We start from the raw sequence: 14,329 nt of genomic DNA on the forward strand, positions 1-14,329 counted from the left end.
GGGAAAGGAAAACAGAGCTCATATCCTCTGCCACTTCTCTGCCATTTCGTGGTATCGTATCATTATATGATATGCCAAATCAGGGCACTACTGTCACTGGGGCTCCAGGCACTTCCCTCCACAGGACTGCACGGCACCCTTGACACAGCACTTTTTCCATTGTGTCATGTCTTTCAGCAATGTTTCCGGTGTGTTTCTGACCTTGCTGGCTGTCTCCCCCTATAAAGCAGGCTGAACCCAGGGACACCACGTCAAACAGCAAGGGGCACTCTGTAGTAGTCTAGCCTGTCTCCTGCAGTTTATCTCCACCCAACAGAAGCATGAAGACCTGCAGAGCTGCCCTTGCTGTACTTTTTGTGGCTGTCCTCTGCTACCAGGTCTCCTCTTCTCCAAGTAAGTCCAAGCTCTCCTCTCTGAGGAGCTCTCTCCTTTCTCTTTCTGCTGTATAAGGTCTAGTAATGCTTGGCAACTCTTCCTTCCAAGCGTCTGCTGTGGGAAAGGAGAGGCACACTTTGCTACTTCTTGACTTCCAGAGGGAATGATGGCTGTGGTGGGAGCCCGTGGTGGGAGCCCATGGCGGGAGCAGCACCTCCTCCAGAAGGGACCTTCTGGTCTTCTGACCCTGCTTCTCTCCCCACTGACACTTTTCCTCATCTGGTTTAACCAAAAAACTTCTCTTCCAGTTTCTGTCAACCTTTCTGGTCTCTGCTGCATCAAATACATGACCAAAGAGCTTCCCTTGAACCTCGTGATGATGTATGAGCACACGGGCAGCCACTGCCCCCAGCCAGCCGTGATGTGAGTAGATCTCTTACCCAAATCATAGAATAGAATCATAGAATCGTAGAATGGTTTGGGTTGGAAGGGACCTTAAAGATCATCGAGTTCCAACCTCCCTGCCATGGGCAGGGACACCTCCCACTAGAGCAGGTTGCTCAAAGCCCCATCCAGCCTGGCCTTGAACACTTCCAGGGATGGGGCATTCACAGCTTCCCTGGGCAACCCGTTCCAGTGTCTCACCACCCTCATAGTAAAAAAAATTTCTTCCTCATATCTAATCTAAATCTCTTCTCTTCCAATTTAAAACCATTGTCCCTTGTCCTGTCACTACAAATCCTCAGGGGCTCTGCTCCACTGAAGGGTGGCAGCACCAGGAAACCCTATATAATACCCCATCCTGGCTCCCTTGTTAGGAGAACAGCTTGGAAACATCTCAGAGGCCAATCCCACATGCCAGGCAGCCAGTTTCTGGAACTCTGATTTGATACAAAAGGGCTTCTGCTGGTCACCCCCCTCATCCCCATAGAGCGAGACCCAGGCAGGACAGTGTCCCAGCTGAAGCAGGCATGCTGGGGACAAAGTGGCATAAGCAGCAGAGAGCAGGACACCTGTAGTGACATTAAGCCAGCCTCCCACCCCATATTTCCCTGGGGCTGTTCTGCAGCTATAGAGGGTTGGTGGGATTCACCAGTGGCAAGGAGCAGGTGGTCCTCTCCTCTCCTCTCCTCTCCTCTCCTCTCCTCTCCTCTCCTCTCCTCTCCTCTCCTCTCCTCTCCTCTCCTCTCCTCTCCTCTCCTCTCCTCTCCTCTCCTCTCCTCTCCTCTCCTCTCCTCTCCTCTCCTCTCCTCTCCTCTCCTCTCCTCTCCTCTCCTCTCCTCTCCTCTCCTCTCCTCTCCTCTCCTCTCCTCTCCTCTCCTCTCCTCTCCTCTCCTCTCCTCTCCTCTCCTCTCCTCTCCTCTCCTCTCCTCTCCTCTCCTCTCCTCTCCTCTCCTCTCCTCTCCTCTCCTCTCCTCTCCTCTCCTCTCCTCTCCTCTCCTCTCCTCTCCTCTCCTCTCCTCTCCTCTCCTCTCCTCTCCTCTCCTCTCCTCTCCTCTCCTCTCCTCTCCTCTCCTCTCCTCTCCTCTCCTCTCCTCTCCTCTCCTCTCCTCTCCTCTCCTCTCCTCCTCTCCTCCTCCATTAACTGAATTTTATTCTGCAGATTTACCACAGTCAAAGGGAAGAAGGTCTGTGTCAAACCCGATGAAAAGTGGGTCCGGGACATTGTGAATTCCCAGAAGGACAAGGCAGGCAGTGGATGAGCAATGCCCCGCTCCCTCCAAGCACCAGCTCTGCAAGGACCTGTTATCACCAGCACCTCTGAGACATATCCCTCTTTTCCTACTGCCTGTGAATTTGGCAGACTATTTAATAGAGTGTTTAGCTCTTTTATTTAAGTTTATACAATTTTAATTTATTTGGCATTTTTGGTGAAACTTTTCATTCTAATTTATATTGACTGTGTTGATGTTATTTTGCATAATAAAAAGGAGCAAAACCTGCAGCTTCTCCCACTGGCTCCGGGGATGCCTCTTGGAGGCTGTGGTGGGGTCTGATGGCAAGGAGGGGTCCGGCTGCCCCCAGCCCCCCTGTCCCTGCACCTCCCACCCTGAGCAGGCGCCTGGCCGTGCCCCAGTCGATGCCCAGGCTTGTGGCTCTCTGCGGTGGGGGGTGTGTGTGGGTGTCGTGGGGGATGTCCCAGGGGAGCGGTGTCATGGCGAGGCGTGGGGGTCACTGAGCTCGCCCAGCACCTTTGGGCAGTGGGTGGGCAATGCCGGGGCTGCCGCTGCGACCGGGAGCTGCTCGGCTCAGCACACACCAGAGAGCAATCACTGTCTCCTCTGCCACCCCGCTGCCTGGGGTTATCTACGGGCCCGCGTTATTTCTGGCACTTCCTAATTAGTCCTGCTCTCCCGGCAGGGTTTTTCTTTCGCTTTGACCTGCTGGGGTGGCAGAAGGCCCAGCCTTTGGGGCTGGTGGCAGCTGTCCCGGCCGCTGCCATGCTCCTCCCCCCGCTGGCACGGAGGCTCCCACGGCCGGCGGCGAGGCCAGTGGCTCCTCCGGGCTCTCGTGGGGCCACCGCAGCCACGCCTGCCTGCCAGCCCGCCCGTGACCCCGGGGGAAGGAACCGCCCGGCACGGCCGGCTGACGGTGGCCACCATGGCGCTGGCAGGTGCCCTGGAGCGGCTGCAGGAAGAGGCCATCTGCCCCATCTGCCTGGAGTACATGAGCGAGCCCGTCAGCATCGACTGCGGGCACAACTTCTGCCGAGGCTGCATTGCCAAGCACTGCCAGGAGAAGGGTCTGTGGGCTGACGGGCCCTTCTCCTGCCCGCAGTGCCGGGCCTCCTGCCACCGCAGCAGCTTCCGACCCAACCGGCAGCTGGCCAACATCGTGGAGAGCATCCGGCAGCTGGGGCTGCGGGGCGGCCCGGGGCCGGAGCCGGGGCCAGCGACCCCGCTCTGTGCCCAGCACGACGAGCGCCTCAAGCTCTTCTGCGAGGAGGAGGAGGAGGCCATCTGCGTGGTGTGCCGGGAGTCCTTGCACCACCGCTCGCACACGGTCTACCCCATCGAGGAGGCTGCACAGGTGTACAAGGTAGGGGAGGCTGGGGTGCTGGAGGTCCCTGTCCTGCCCTGATGGCCTTGGGCACACCGGTGCCAGGGGGATTGGCCACCAGGACCCCACTGCTCCTCTTCCAACAGCCCCGGGAAAGCAGAGGAGGGGGGGACAGAGATGGCGGTGCTCACCCAGGCACTCTCATGGCAGGGATGAGGCTGGACCCGCTGGCTCCCACGTTGTGGAGGCATCCGGGTTCACCCCTGCCTGTCTGGGTGGGTCCTGCCCCTCCATGACCCCCCCCGAGAAGGGGGGTGGTGGGTCCTACCCTGGGGACGTGCCACCTCGGTGGAGGGGTGTGCCATGTCCCAGTGATGCTCCTGGCTGTGTGCTGCCAAGCTGCCACCATGCTGTGGGGAGCAGTCGCTCTGTCCCCCAAAACCTAAACAACCAGAAAAATATGGGGAAAAGCCAACGAGGGCAGAAGGGGTTAACGCTGGGAGTGGAGTGAAGAGCACAGCTGCTGGGCTTGGGTGCCAGGGCTGGCGCCGCCTGGCGCGGGGTCACCGTCCCCTGGCTGCCAGTGGCAGAGGGGACCCGGCCGAACCGTGGCACTGCTGGGGTGAACTGAGCCTCTTTCTTCTCTTTTCAGGTCAAACTCCAGAAATCCCTGGAGCATCTTTTGAAGGAAGTGGAGGAGGTGAAGAAGCGTGAGTCAGTGGAAAGGATGAAAACCCAGGAGTGCAAGGCAGGTGCCTGGCGTAATTCTTAACAAATGAGCTTCAGAGGTATCGGCAATTATGATACTGTCTGGGGCCATGAATTTGGCATCGTCCTCAGGATGGGACATGTCCCCATGTTGTATGGAGGATTGGTGCTGGAAACCAGCTCAGTGACTGTGTGGCTCTATACAAATGATCAAAAAGGCTTGCAAAGAAATGCTTTGCAAAGAGCAGCAGGCCAGCTCCACAGAAACCACGGGGGCTTGTGTGCTGGTTAAGCAAATAGACACTGGGTGGTTTTTATTTGCCTTTTGCTTTGCAACGTGTGCTTGAGTTACAAGCCAGGTGTGAGCAATAGGTCACAGTAATAGGAACTAGAACTGTTTCCATTAAAAAACGTAAAGCTGAGTTATTGCACCTCTGCCTGACTCCAGGCAGCCCCGGGGAGATACGACACCAGCAAAACAACTGCATTCCACATCCCTCCAGGGTGGAAACTGGAAAGTAAAAGTAACTGCAGAAAGGAAATGAAAGTGATGGACTGAGTTATTCAACCCTGAGCTAGAGCTGATTAATCAGCTTTGGCAGGGAAAACAAGTTTCTCCGGGCTCCCGTAGTTCTGCCCCCCTGCCTGCCTGTCACAGCCTGCCCAAGTGGGTGCTGAGTTTTTGGGGTGTCCCTGAATGCTCACTGTCCCCCTTGGGCTGGGCTGGGGTTGGGGCTGGAGTTTGTGTAAGAGCTGTGTCACTCTCCCCCCTGCTTGCCTGAGTCAGGGCTCTGGGACCTTGGCTCAGTTGCCGTTGGCTTCTTCCTGGCCTGACTGGTGCTTTTTTAGTAAAAAGGAAAGGATGTCCCTTGCGAGCAGTGAGGGGGAAGTGGCTGTGACTGTCCTGGCTTATCAAGCCTCCGTGACTCATGTCCAAGAAATCATGTGTTTGGTGAGAAAAATATTGCATTTCAGTTTCCTTTCATTTATCATCTGCATTTTGAGGTTTCGTGGTCCTAACTAACTGCAGCATGTTTCCCCGGTGCTTCAGGTTTTGAGCCAAGTGCCAATTTTTAGGACTCAGGCAAAAAACCCTAAAGCATTGACAGACCCTGCCTGTTGCTGGCTGTAGTGAGAGCTCTCAGACACCCGGGCAGTCCTCCCTGGCTCCCCCTTTCCATCCCTCCCCAGCCCTGGGGCTTCTTCCACCTCTTTCCCACTGTTGTGGGTTTTTCCAGACGTGGAGCATTTCCTCTGGGCTGGCTAAGGAAATTCAGGTTAGCCTGAACCTAGCTGGAGAGATCAGCTGTACCACAACTAATTAAAACCGGAGACCTGATGGTATCTCCTCACAGCCCACCACCACCAACTCCCCCCTTCCCTCAGTCCCCCCGTCCTGCACCAAGGCATCATTAGACATCTGAGGTTCAGCTGAACAGAAATGCCCTGGGCAAAGTCCTACTGCTGGCAAACTGAGGACATCGAGTGGGAACTCAGGCCAGGTGGAAGCACGGCAGTCAGCCTCTGGCTGTTTTTTTAAATAAACGTGCTTGTCATAAAAATGCAGTGGTTTCCCAGGGCCTGATGCCAGGTGTGGGTGCCAGAGCATCCGGCTCCATCTCAGCTGCCTGGCTAATGTTGCCTCTCTTCACCCATGTGCCTTCTTATTGCAAGGAGAAAGTGAAGAAAAAGCGTGAGAGGATTGTGAGTGAGTTTGGGAAGCTGCATCGGCTGCTGGCTGATGAGGAGAAGCTGTTGCTCCAGAAGCTGGAGGAGGAGGAGAAGAAGATTCTTCTGATGATCAATGAAAACCTGGCCAAGCTGGTGGAGCAGAAGTCCTTGCTGGAGGAGCTGATCCTGGAGATAAAGGAGAAGACCCAGCAGCCGGCTGACAGGCTGCTCAAGGTCAGGCTATGCCACCAGCCCCACTGACTCAGCCCTGATGCCTTTGCCATCTGGGCTAGTGGCCGGGGCCAGGCTGGCTGGTGTCCTGGAGCTCACTGGTGCTCTGGAGCCCCTCACCCAGAATGGTTTTTCTCTTCCCCTTCTAGGACATGAAAATCATCTTGAGCAGGTGGGTACCCATGCTTGTTCCTCCTATCATCCTGGCTGCCTCCAGGCTTTGAGATGTTCGTGTCTGCTCCATGTCAGTCACCCCCTTGTCTTCCCTGCCCAGTGTCTGGTTTGATCCTCCCTGGGGATGACAGATGAGGGACCAGTGGGGGCTGGGGAAGAGACTCCATCCTCTTCTTTCAGGGGCCCCAGAGCCAAGGTGTTGCCTGGCTTCTTCCTTCCCAGGGACTTGCACCGCTGCTCCCCATGTTGTTTAGCTCTGGTCCCATCAGATTTGCCAATAAGCAAGTGGTTATCCCTAGTGCTCTTCACAGCCAAAGAGCTCAGGGAGAAGATGCATCTGTGCAGCCACCAGAAAGGCATTAACCGCCCTCACTCCCCAGCAGGAGACTGCTCATGCTGTGCACTTTGGGTACAGCCCATGGGCATCACTCTCTTTTCAGGTGTGAGGGAATAAATCTCCAGTCCCCCAAGGCTGTGTCTGTGACCCTGAAGGAAAACTACAGCATCCCTGAGCGCTGCCTGGGCATGAGGGACATGCTGAAGAAGTTCAAAGGTAAGGGGGCTGCTTTTGTGTCACCTCCTGGCGCATTTAGGCTCTGGTTTGCCTTGCCATAACGTGGGGCACCGGGAAGTTTTGCCAATAAGCATTGTCCAGCTGGTCCCAGTTTGTATGCTGATGAGTTCAAGCTGGTTTTGTGGTGGAAAGACCTTCCTTGTTCTGGTCTTGGGTTGTGAGCTGACCCTGAAGCCTAGGAAGTCACTCAGGAGATTCAGGCTCCGTGTTGCCCATGAGCTCTTACTGTTTCTGAAGCCGCCCTCATTCTCTTCCTGCTCTGCAGGCAGATACCAAGTGTTTTGATGTGGTTTATGGTTAGCATGGTTTTCTCTATTGCACTTCCCCACTGCCGGGCAGTGCTGGGAGTTGTTTAAAACCATGGGTACAAGCAAATAAATATGGGAGGTAGGAAGATCTGGAAGAGCCCAGCATCCAGGTCGCAGACACCCGCTCGTGTCCGTGCCTGCAGACCCCTGAAGCCTTGCCTGTCCTTCCACCTTTCTCTCACTCCAGTGGATGTGACTCTGGACCCAGAGACGGCACACTCTGACCTCATCCTGTCCGAGGACCGCAAGAGTGTGCGGCGTGGGAGCAAGAAGCTGATTCTGTCCTTCTTTGACAACCCCAAGAGGTTCAGCAGTGTGCCGGTGGTGCTGGGGAGTCAGGTCTTCTTCTCAGGCCGTTCCTACTGGGAGGTGCAGGTGGGAGACAAGCCTGAGTGGGGCTTGGGGCTGTGCAGCGAGTCGGCCAGCCGGAAAGGCAATGTCCTCTTCTCCCCCAAAAATGGCTACTGGGTGCTGCGGCTGCAAAATGGGGGCAACTATGAAGCCCTCACCTCACCTGCCTCCCCTCTGACCCTGAGCGTGAGACCCCGGCGCATTGGGATCTTCCTGGACTACGAGGCAGGAGAAATCTCCTTTTACAATGTGAGCGACCACTCTCACATTTACACCTTCACCGACAAGTTTCTGGGGAACCTCCATCCTCTCTTCTTCCTGGGTGCCTTTTTGGGGGGCAGAAATGCAGAGCCCTTGGTGATCTCCTGGGTCAGGGACACGCAGGGGTCTGGGTGCATCATCCTGTGACAGCGGCTGCCCTGACTTCTCACGGGCAGGCAGATACCTGAGAGCCTGACCGGCTCCTGCCGGGGAAGTGGCTGTGTGTCTTGGTGAGAGCCATGGCAGGTTCCCCGTGTGCTCCTGGTGGTGACCCATCAAGTGTGACACCCACCCCATGCCATCTCATGGTGAGAAGGGCTCTTAGCAGCAGGAATATGGCATGATGAGGACAGGGGAGCCTGCCGACCACTGCTGCCCTGCTGGCCCTCTCCCAGGATGCTGGAGAAGAGCGGGTGCCCAGCCTGCTGTGTAGTGCTGATTTTGGTGTGATTTGTACTGGAACAAGGCAATAAAGTGTTGATTTAGGGAGCCTTGTGTGGTTAGCTGTGTGGGTTTGTGGTGCGTCCACCCCTGCTCGTTAGGCCCAGCTAATCCCCAACGTCTCAGAGGGCAAAGGGTGCTGTTGGACCTGGTCCTCTCCAGCCCAGAGAGGGTCCTTGAGGGATGCTGCTGTGGCATCAGTGGCACACACATCATTGACACTTCTGCATTCTGTTGGTCATTACAGGGAAGGCAATAGCCAGGCACTGTTTCTAGCATAATACTTCTGTGCCTTCCTCAGCCCTCGAAGGCTGGGATATATCACTACTTTAAGAAAACAATACTGTTGTATGCAGCATGCAAACCCATTCACTTTTATGTGCCTTTTTTGAGTGCTGGCCCTCCAGAAGAGACACAGTCCCCCATCTTGGTGTCTCCACAGCAAAGCAGGCACCTGCTGGGCATGGATTTGGTAGTGGCACAGATGCCTTAGCCAGGCAGGGATTCGGAGGTTGACCACACTTCAGCCTTGTGGTGCTGACGATGAAGGCAAGGGGACACCTTTATGGGTGTGGGTGCTGGCCTGCTGGCTCCTGGGCTGCTGTCTCTTGTCCCCTGGAAAGAAGATCACCTCCAGTTTGGGCAGTAGGTCCAGCCCCTCCACCTCCCCTCACAAGTTCTGAGGGTGGCAAATCCCCTAGCATGGGAATCTGTGCATTGAACACCCCAGGATGTTCTTCTTGGCTGAGTTTTGTTGCATTTGGGAGAGTCTCACCCTCCTTCCTCCAGCCTTCTCTTTATTTTAGACGTTGAACAGCAGAGAGAAGAGGCCACTAAAAGAGCTCGGTCCCAGCTTTGTCATGTCCCCAGAAGGAGAAGGGCAATGAGTCTTGGTAGGCTCTGTAGCTCGTTGACCTCCACAGAGATCTTACAGAGTTTATGGAGTCTGAGAAGATAAGGACATGAACTTTGCAGTCTTGGAAGAGGGCTGGAAGCAGAGGCAGTTGGAGGGTGGGGAGAGTGGTGAGTACAGCCAGGGAAACCTGTTGTGCAGGGTGACAGTTGGGAAGGGACCAAGCTAAATGTCACTGAACCAGGGGTGGGAGGAGATGTTGGGATGGAAACTATCCAGAAAGCAGGAGCAATCTGACCATGACAAGGTTACAGCTGAGTGGCACTTGCTGCTGCACTAGAGGGATGAAGAGTGTTTCCAGAAGAGGCAGAAGGAAGTGCAACAGTTCAGAGATCTTGCAAAGAGGGGAAGAAATGAACAAGCAGGAAGGATGTGAACTCACCCTGTTGCAGCATCCAAAGCATTCCTCGAAACCATTTATCTGCTGCTCCCAGGGAGGAGAGTAAAGGTTGAAGGCATGAAATAGCTCTGGAGATGTTATAAATTTTTCCATCTGGTGGACCCTCTGCATCACCAGCAACTAAGAAACTGCTCGGGGCAGACAGTATTCTTCCCTGAGATGCCCAGACTGGTTGGCAGTGGGCAGCTAGAGAAAGTTCAGGAGCACTGGGACCTGGCTCTCAGAGCTCCCTGATGGCTTAAAGTTAAAGCTGCTCCTAAAGCTGTTTGCAAGCAGATTTTCTGCTTAAGTCATGACAAGCCAAGATTGCCCCTGTCCTGGGTGGAAATGCATTTATTGCCTGGCTCTGGCCTCCATGCAGGTCCTGCCCAGCAAGGAGCAGGTCCTGATTAGGCCACCTGCCCCAGCCGTGGGGGATGGCCATATGGCACAGTGCAGTCCCACCTGAGTATCTTCCCAAAAGTACCTTTGCCCCTCAGCTCCAAGCAAGCTGGTGACCCTCACACGTATCATCAAGTTATTTATTACCAAAGGGGCTGACCTGTATGTGCCAGGCTAATCACAGTCACACAGTTTCTATTTGATTTCCATATGCTGAAGAAGATGGGCATACACCTATTCATATACATATATTTTGAAGGCACATTTTGGGTTGAGACAATCTCTTGCTGTGGTGGGTCCCAGGACAAATCTGCTCAAGGTGTCTGGTATTACTGAAGGCAGTAATGGGTGATCAGGGAGTTGTATTTCTGAGCAGTCAGTAGATTAATGTCACCTTTTTAGGCTTTAGCTCCTGGGGCAGAGACGCTGAGTGTGTCTCCTGTTAAGATTCTCCACAGCAAAAATTGCAGACCTGCAGCTTTAGAAATGCAGTATCTTAACCAACTTTAACATCTTTCTTTCTCTTCTAGTACAGCGGAAAATGCTTCATCATCTGAGGGGGATGCGAGTAGTCATCTGCAGCTTTATATGAAATGAGCAGAAATGTTCTTCCAGGTCTTCATTGACACTTCTGCATTCTGTTGGTCATTACAGGGAAGGCAATAGCCAGGCACTGTTTCTAGCATAATACTTCTGTGCCTTCCTCAGCCCTCGAAGGCTGGGATATATCACTACTTTAAGAAAACAATACTGTTGTATGCAGCATGCAAACCCATTCACTTTTATGTGCCTTTTTTGAGTGCTGGCCCTCCAGAAGAGACACAGTCCCCCATCTTGGTGTCTCTGGGAAGAGCGGTTTTGGGTGGAGAACAGCCTCCCCTCCCTGTGTCAAGCTGGGTCCCTGATCCTGGGATGGTGAGGAAGGCACAGAGCTGGCACTTCAGAGCACTTGGGCATTTTGCCTTCAGGGTGTCTAATTCCTCTCTGAAAAAGTTGAGATATAAAAGCCACCAGACCACGAACCCTGGTTGCCATCAGTTCTTATCTCCATCAGCACAGCCCAGCTTCTCCTTCTGTGCAATTCCAGACTCCGACCTCCAACTCCCCTGGCTGTTGTTATACCTCAAAATGCCTACAGACATGCCAGGGTGATATAAACAACAAATATATAGACATGTGCATGTATATGATAATCACAGAATAATGATGTTATTCTTATCACAGTAATGATTTTATTTTTGTTCACAGCTAGGCTTTCCCAGGGTTTTCATTAAAAATATTTACTTTTACACTACTTCAGCACAAAATACTCAGCAAATACCACACTCTGGTTTCAGGATGAGTATCTCTTTTAGTAGTTTACAAATTCTGAAACCCTTCGTACCATTGGTCTTGTCTTGGTCTGAATCCAGAGGAAACCCCCTACAAACCACCTTCCTCTTGGGTCCCAGCCTCCTCTTTCTCTACATCTGTAGCCTCTGACTTCATGCCCTCTGCTTCTTGCCTTCACCTGCCCCATCTCCAGTGGGTGTTCCCTGAGCACCCCATGAGGCGGTTTCTGGGAGGGATCAGCACCATGTTTGGCCCCTGAGACCCACACATGAGCACCAGAGCATCTCAGGGATGCTCCAAGGGCTGCATGGTGTGAGGGTTTTCCATCATCAAGCAGCTCTAGCAGCAAGGCCAGCCTCAAATAGCTGCATCATCGCATATCACTGAATGCCAGAATCCCAGACTGGCAGGGGTGGGAAGGGACCTCTGGAGATCACCCAGTCCAACCCTCTGCCACAGCAGGGTCACCCAGAGCAGGTTGCACAGGAACACATCCAGGTGGGTTTGAATGTCTCCAGAGAAGGAAATTCCACACCTTCTCTGGGCAGCCTCTTCCAGGGCTCTGCCACCTTCACAGGAAAGAAGTTTTTCCTCCTGTTGAGATGGAATTTCTCGTGTTCCTGCTTGTGCCCATTGCCCCTTGTCCTGTCTCCAGGTACCGCTGAGAAGAGTTTGGCTCCATTCTCTTGCCACCAGCCCTTTAGCTATTGCTCAGCATCGATGAGATCCTCTCTCAGTCTGCTCTTCTTCAGCTGAACAGCCCAGGTCTCTCAGCCTTTCCTCAGCACAGAGAGGCTCCAGTGCATTGATCATCTTCTCAGCCTCCTCTGGACTCTCTCCAGCAGTTTCTTGACCTTCTGGAACTGGGGAGCCCAGAACTGAACCCAGTGCTCCAGTTGTGGCTTCCCCAGGGCAGAGCAGAGGGGGAGGATGACCTTCCTTGACCTGCTGGCCACACTCTTTTTAATGCACCCTAGGAGATCATTGGCCTTCTTGGCCACAAGGGCACATTGATGGCTCATGGGCAACTTGTTGTTCATCAGGACCCTCAGGTCCCTCTCTGCAGAGGTCAACCCCAACTTCTACTGGTTTATGGGGTTATTCCCTTCCAGGTGCAGGACCCTTGTTGAACTTCGTGAGGTTCCTCTCTGCCCAACTCTTCAGCCTGTCCAGGTCTCGCTGGATAGCAGCAGAGCCTTCTGGTGTGTCAGCCACCCCTCCCAGTTTTGTCATATGGCAAACGGCCACATGGCTGCGAGGGCTGGAGCCCCTCTGCTGTGAGGACAGGCTGAGAGAGTTGGGGGGGGGGTTCAGCCTGGAGAAGAGAAGGCTCCGGGGAGACCTTATAGCAGCTTTTCAGTACCTGAAGGGGGCCTACAATAAAGCTGGGGAGGGACTTTTTACCAGGACATGTAGTAATAGGACGAGGGGTAATGGCTTCAGAGTGAAAGAAGGGAGATTTAGATTAGATATGAGGAAGAAATTCTTTGCTGTGATGGTGGTGAGAGCCTGGCCCAGGTTGCCCAGAGAAGCTGTGGCTGCCCCGTCCCTGGAGAGGTTCACAGCCAGGTTGCATGGGACTTTGAGCAACCTGGTCTGGTGGGAGGTGTCCCAGCCCAGGGCAGGGTGTGGGACTGGATGGTCTTTAAGGTCGCTTCCAACCTAAACCATTCTGTCATTCTATGATTCTAAATGTATCCCCTGCTCTGGGCAGGGTGATCTCTGGGTGTGGAGTTGAGCTAATGGCCACACAGGCACTGCAACCCCTGCCTGTCCCGGCTCCGGGCCACCTTCCTGCACTACTCCTCCTTCTCCTCCATGGTGGCTCTGCAGATGGCCAGGGATGCTTTCTCCATGCACACACTGCTGCTCGTGGGCCTTGGAGCCAGCTGCCAGCTTGCTGAGAGCTGCTGCCTGCCTTTGCCTTGCTTGTGCAGGCTTCGTTCACACCTCTGTGCCCGGGGGTGGGGATTAACAAGCATACTGTAGCCCTCGCACACACTTTGAGGGCTCTTCTGAGCTGTCACACGTAGGCGGGTGTAAGATCAAGAAAGACATGAGCAATTCAGGACTCCCTGCAGGCTCCCAGAATAGCGGTGAAGAGTTAGCTGAGGTACCCAGGGTAGGTGGCTGCTGTGGGTGGCTTGAGTGTGACCTGGGTTGTTAAGGACGTTGGCACATGGGGTTGTTTGCAACAGGCTCAACCATTGCATGGGTTGGATGGTGCTCCTGGATCACCCTGTGCTTTGTATCCTTCGACTGCTCCCAGTGCCATAGGGCTTGTGTCCAAGAGTGTCTGTGGAGGCTCAAGCTGTTTTGGGATGACCCCGTTGCAGGTCTTCCCCTTTGTGTCCCTGCTCCTGCTCTTCCCTGGAGTGAGGACAGCTCTGGGCAGAGCTTTGTGCCAGTCTCAGTCCCTCAGGGTGAAGCTCCTGGGCTCCAGCACTCAGATACCAGGCAGGCTGGCACCCAGTGGCAAGAGTGTCCTCACCTCCAGCGTGGCCATGATGAGCCCTGTTCCAGGAGCTGGCCCTGGGACATACAGTGCCCAGGGAGTCAGGGCTGTGACCAAAGCCACTGCCCTTGCACGCAGGAGAAGTTCCTTCTCACCAAGGCACAACCGCCTTCGTGGTGATGCCCACCTCAACCACCCAGCCATGGGCTCCCCGACCAGCTCAGGTCCCACTCACTGGCACCACTCTCTATCTCACCCCCTCCTCCTTGGGTGCTATTTTAGTCTGGGTGCAATCAGCGTGGTAGCGGGATGACTGATGGGGTGTACGCTGCCCCGTGGGCTGAGGAGCTGGGGGCTGCAGTTCCTGAAGTGACAAGGCTCCTATCCCCTGACATACCAAATACGCTCCTTCCTCCCCCAGAAGCACCCACGTCCCCTGGTCCCTTCCAGCCTCACCTGAGGCTCCTCTTGCTGTGTGGCTCCCACCCAGCCCCTGTCTTCTTTTCTTCACCCACTGTCCCCAGCAGCCCCCTTCCTGCCTTGCTACCCTGTGTGTCCGTGTCTGAGCAGCACAGGACTAACTTCTCTTCCAATACTTAGGAAAACTGCGCTTTTAGAAGATGCTAGTGTCTGAATTTGTGAAAATATTTACCTCATAGCCAGCCAGGCTGTGTGGGATTCAAGGGCTCAGCATTTTTGAGCTTCCCATGTGCAGGGACGAGGAGGAGCGAGACCCGGGCACTGGAACCAAGCT

At 54.4% G+C, this 14,329-nt stretch overlaps 2 protein-coding genes across 2 annotated transcripts; both read left to right on the forward strand.

Moving 5' to 3' along the window:
- The first annotated feature begins 262 nt into the window (after positions 1-262).
- Positions 263-2,261, forward strand: LOC106898471 (C-C motif chemokine 4 homolog). Its single transcript, XM_014959728.1, has 3 exons — positions 263-393; positions 684-798; positions 1,979-2,261. The coding sequence occupies exons 1-3, from the start codon at positions 321-323 to the stop codon at positions 2,076-2,078; spliced, it is 288 nt and encodes a 95-aa protein (XP_014815214.1). The 5' UTR covers positions 263-320; the 3' UTR covers positions 2,079-2,261.
- A 602-nt stretch (positions 2,262-2,863) lies between these two features.
- LOC106898449 (E3 ubiquitin-protein ligase TRIM39-like) lies at positions 2,864-8,140 on the forward strand. The gene is made up of 6 exons (XM_014959702.1): positions 2,864-3,414; positions 4,028-4,123; positions 5,758-5,988; positions 6,135-6,157; positions 6,600-6,712; positions 7,229-8,140. Exons 1-6 carry the CDS (start codon positions 2,977-2,979, stop codon positions 7,798-7,800), a joined length of 1,473 nt encoding a protein of 490 aa, XP_014815188.1. The 5' UTR covers positions 2,864-2,976; the 3' UTR covers positions 7,801-8,140.
- Positions 8,141-14,329: the final 6,189 nt, after the last annotated feature.

The sequence above is a fragment of the Calidris pugnax genome, unplaced genomic scaffold (genome assembly GCF_001431845.1).
Source record: "Calidris pugnax isolate Ruff unplaced genomic scaffold, ASM143184v1 scaffold461, whole genome shotgun sequence".
NCBI classification, from domain to species: domain Eukaryota; kingdom Metazoa; phylum Chordata; class Aves; order Charadriiformes; family Scolopacidae; genus Calidris; species Calidris pugnax.

What these genes read in the sequence shown, in the direction of transcription:
- LOC106898471 (XM_014959728.1), top strand. Translation starts at nt 321, where the DNA reads ATGAAGACCTGCAGAGCTGCCCTTGCTGTACTTTTTGTGGCTGTCCTC. An exon ending in CCAGGTCTCCTCTTCTCCAA is followed by an intron (nt 394 to 683) that starts GTAAGTCCAAGC and finishes CTTCTCTTCCAG; the next exon opens with TTTCTGTCAACCTTTCTGGT. An exon ending in TGCCCCCAGCCAGCCGTGAT is followed by an intron (nt 799 to 1,978) that starts GTGAGTAGATCT and finishes TTTATTCTGCAG; the next exon opens with ATTTACCACAGTCAAAGGGA.
- LOC106898449 (XM_014959702.1), top strand. Translation starts at nt 2,977, where the DNA reads ATGGCGCTGGCAGGTGCCCTGGAGCGGCTGCAGGAAGAGGCCATCTGC. An exon ending in ATGAAAATCATCTTGAGCAG is followed by an intron (nt 6,158 to 6,599) that starts GTGGGTACCCAT and finishes CTCTCTTTTCAG; the next exon opens with GTGTGAGGGAATAAATCTCC. An exon ending in CATGCTGAAGAAGTTCAAAG is followed by an intron (nt 6,713 to 7,228) that starts GTAAGGGGGCTG and finishes CTCTCACTCCAG; the next exon opens with TGGATGTGACTCTGGACCCA.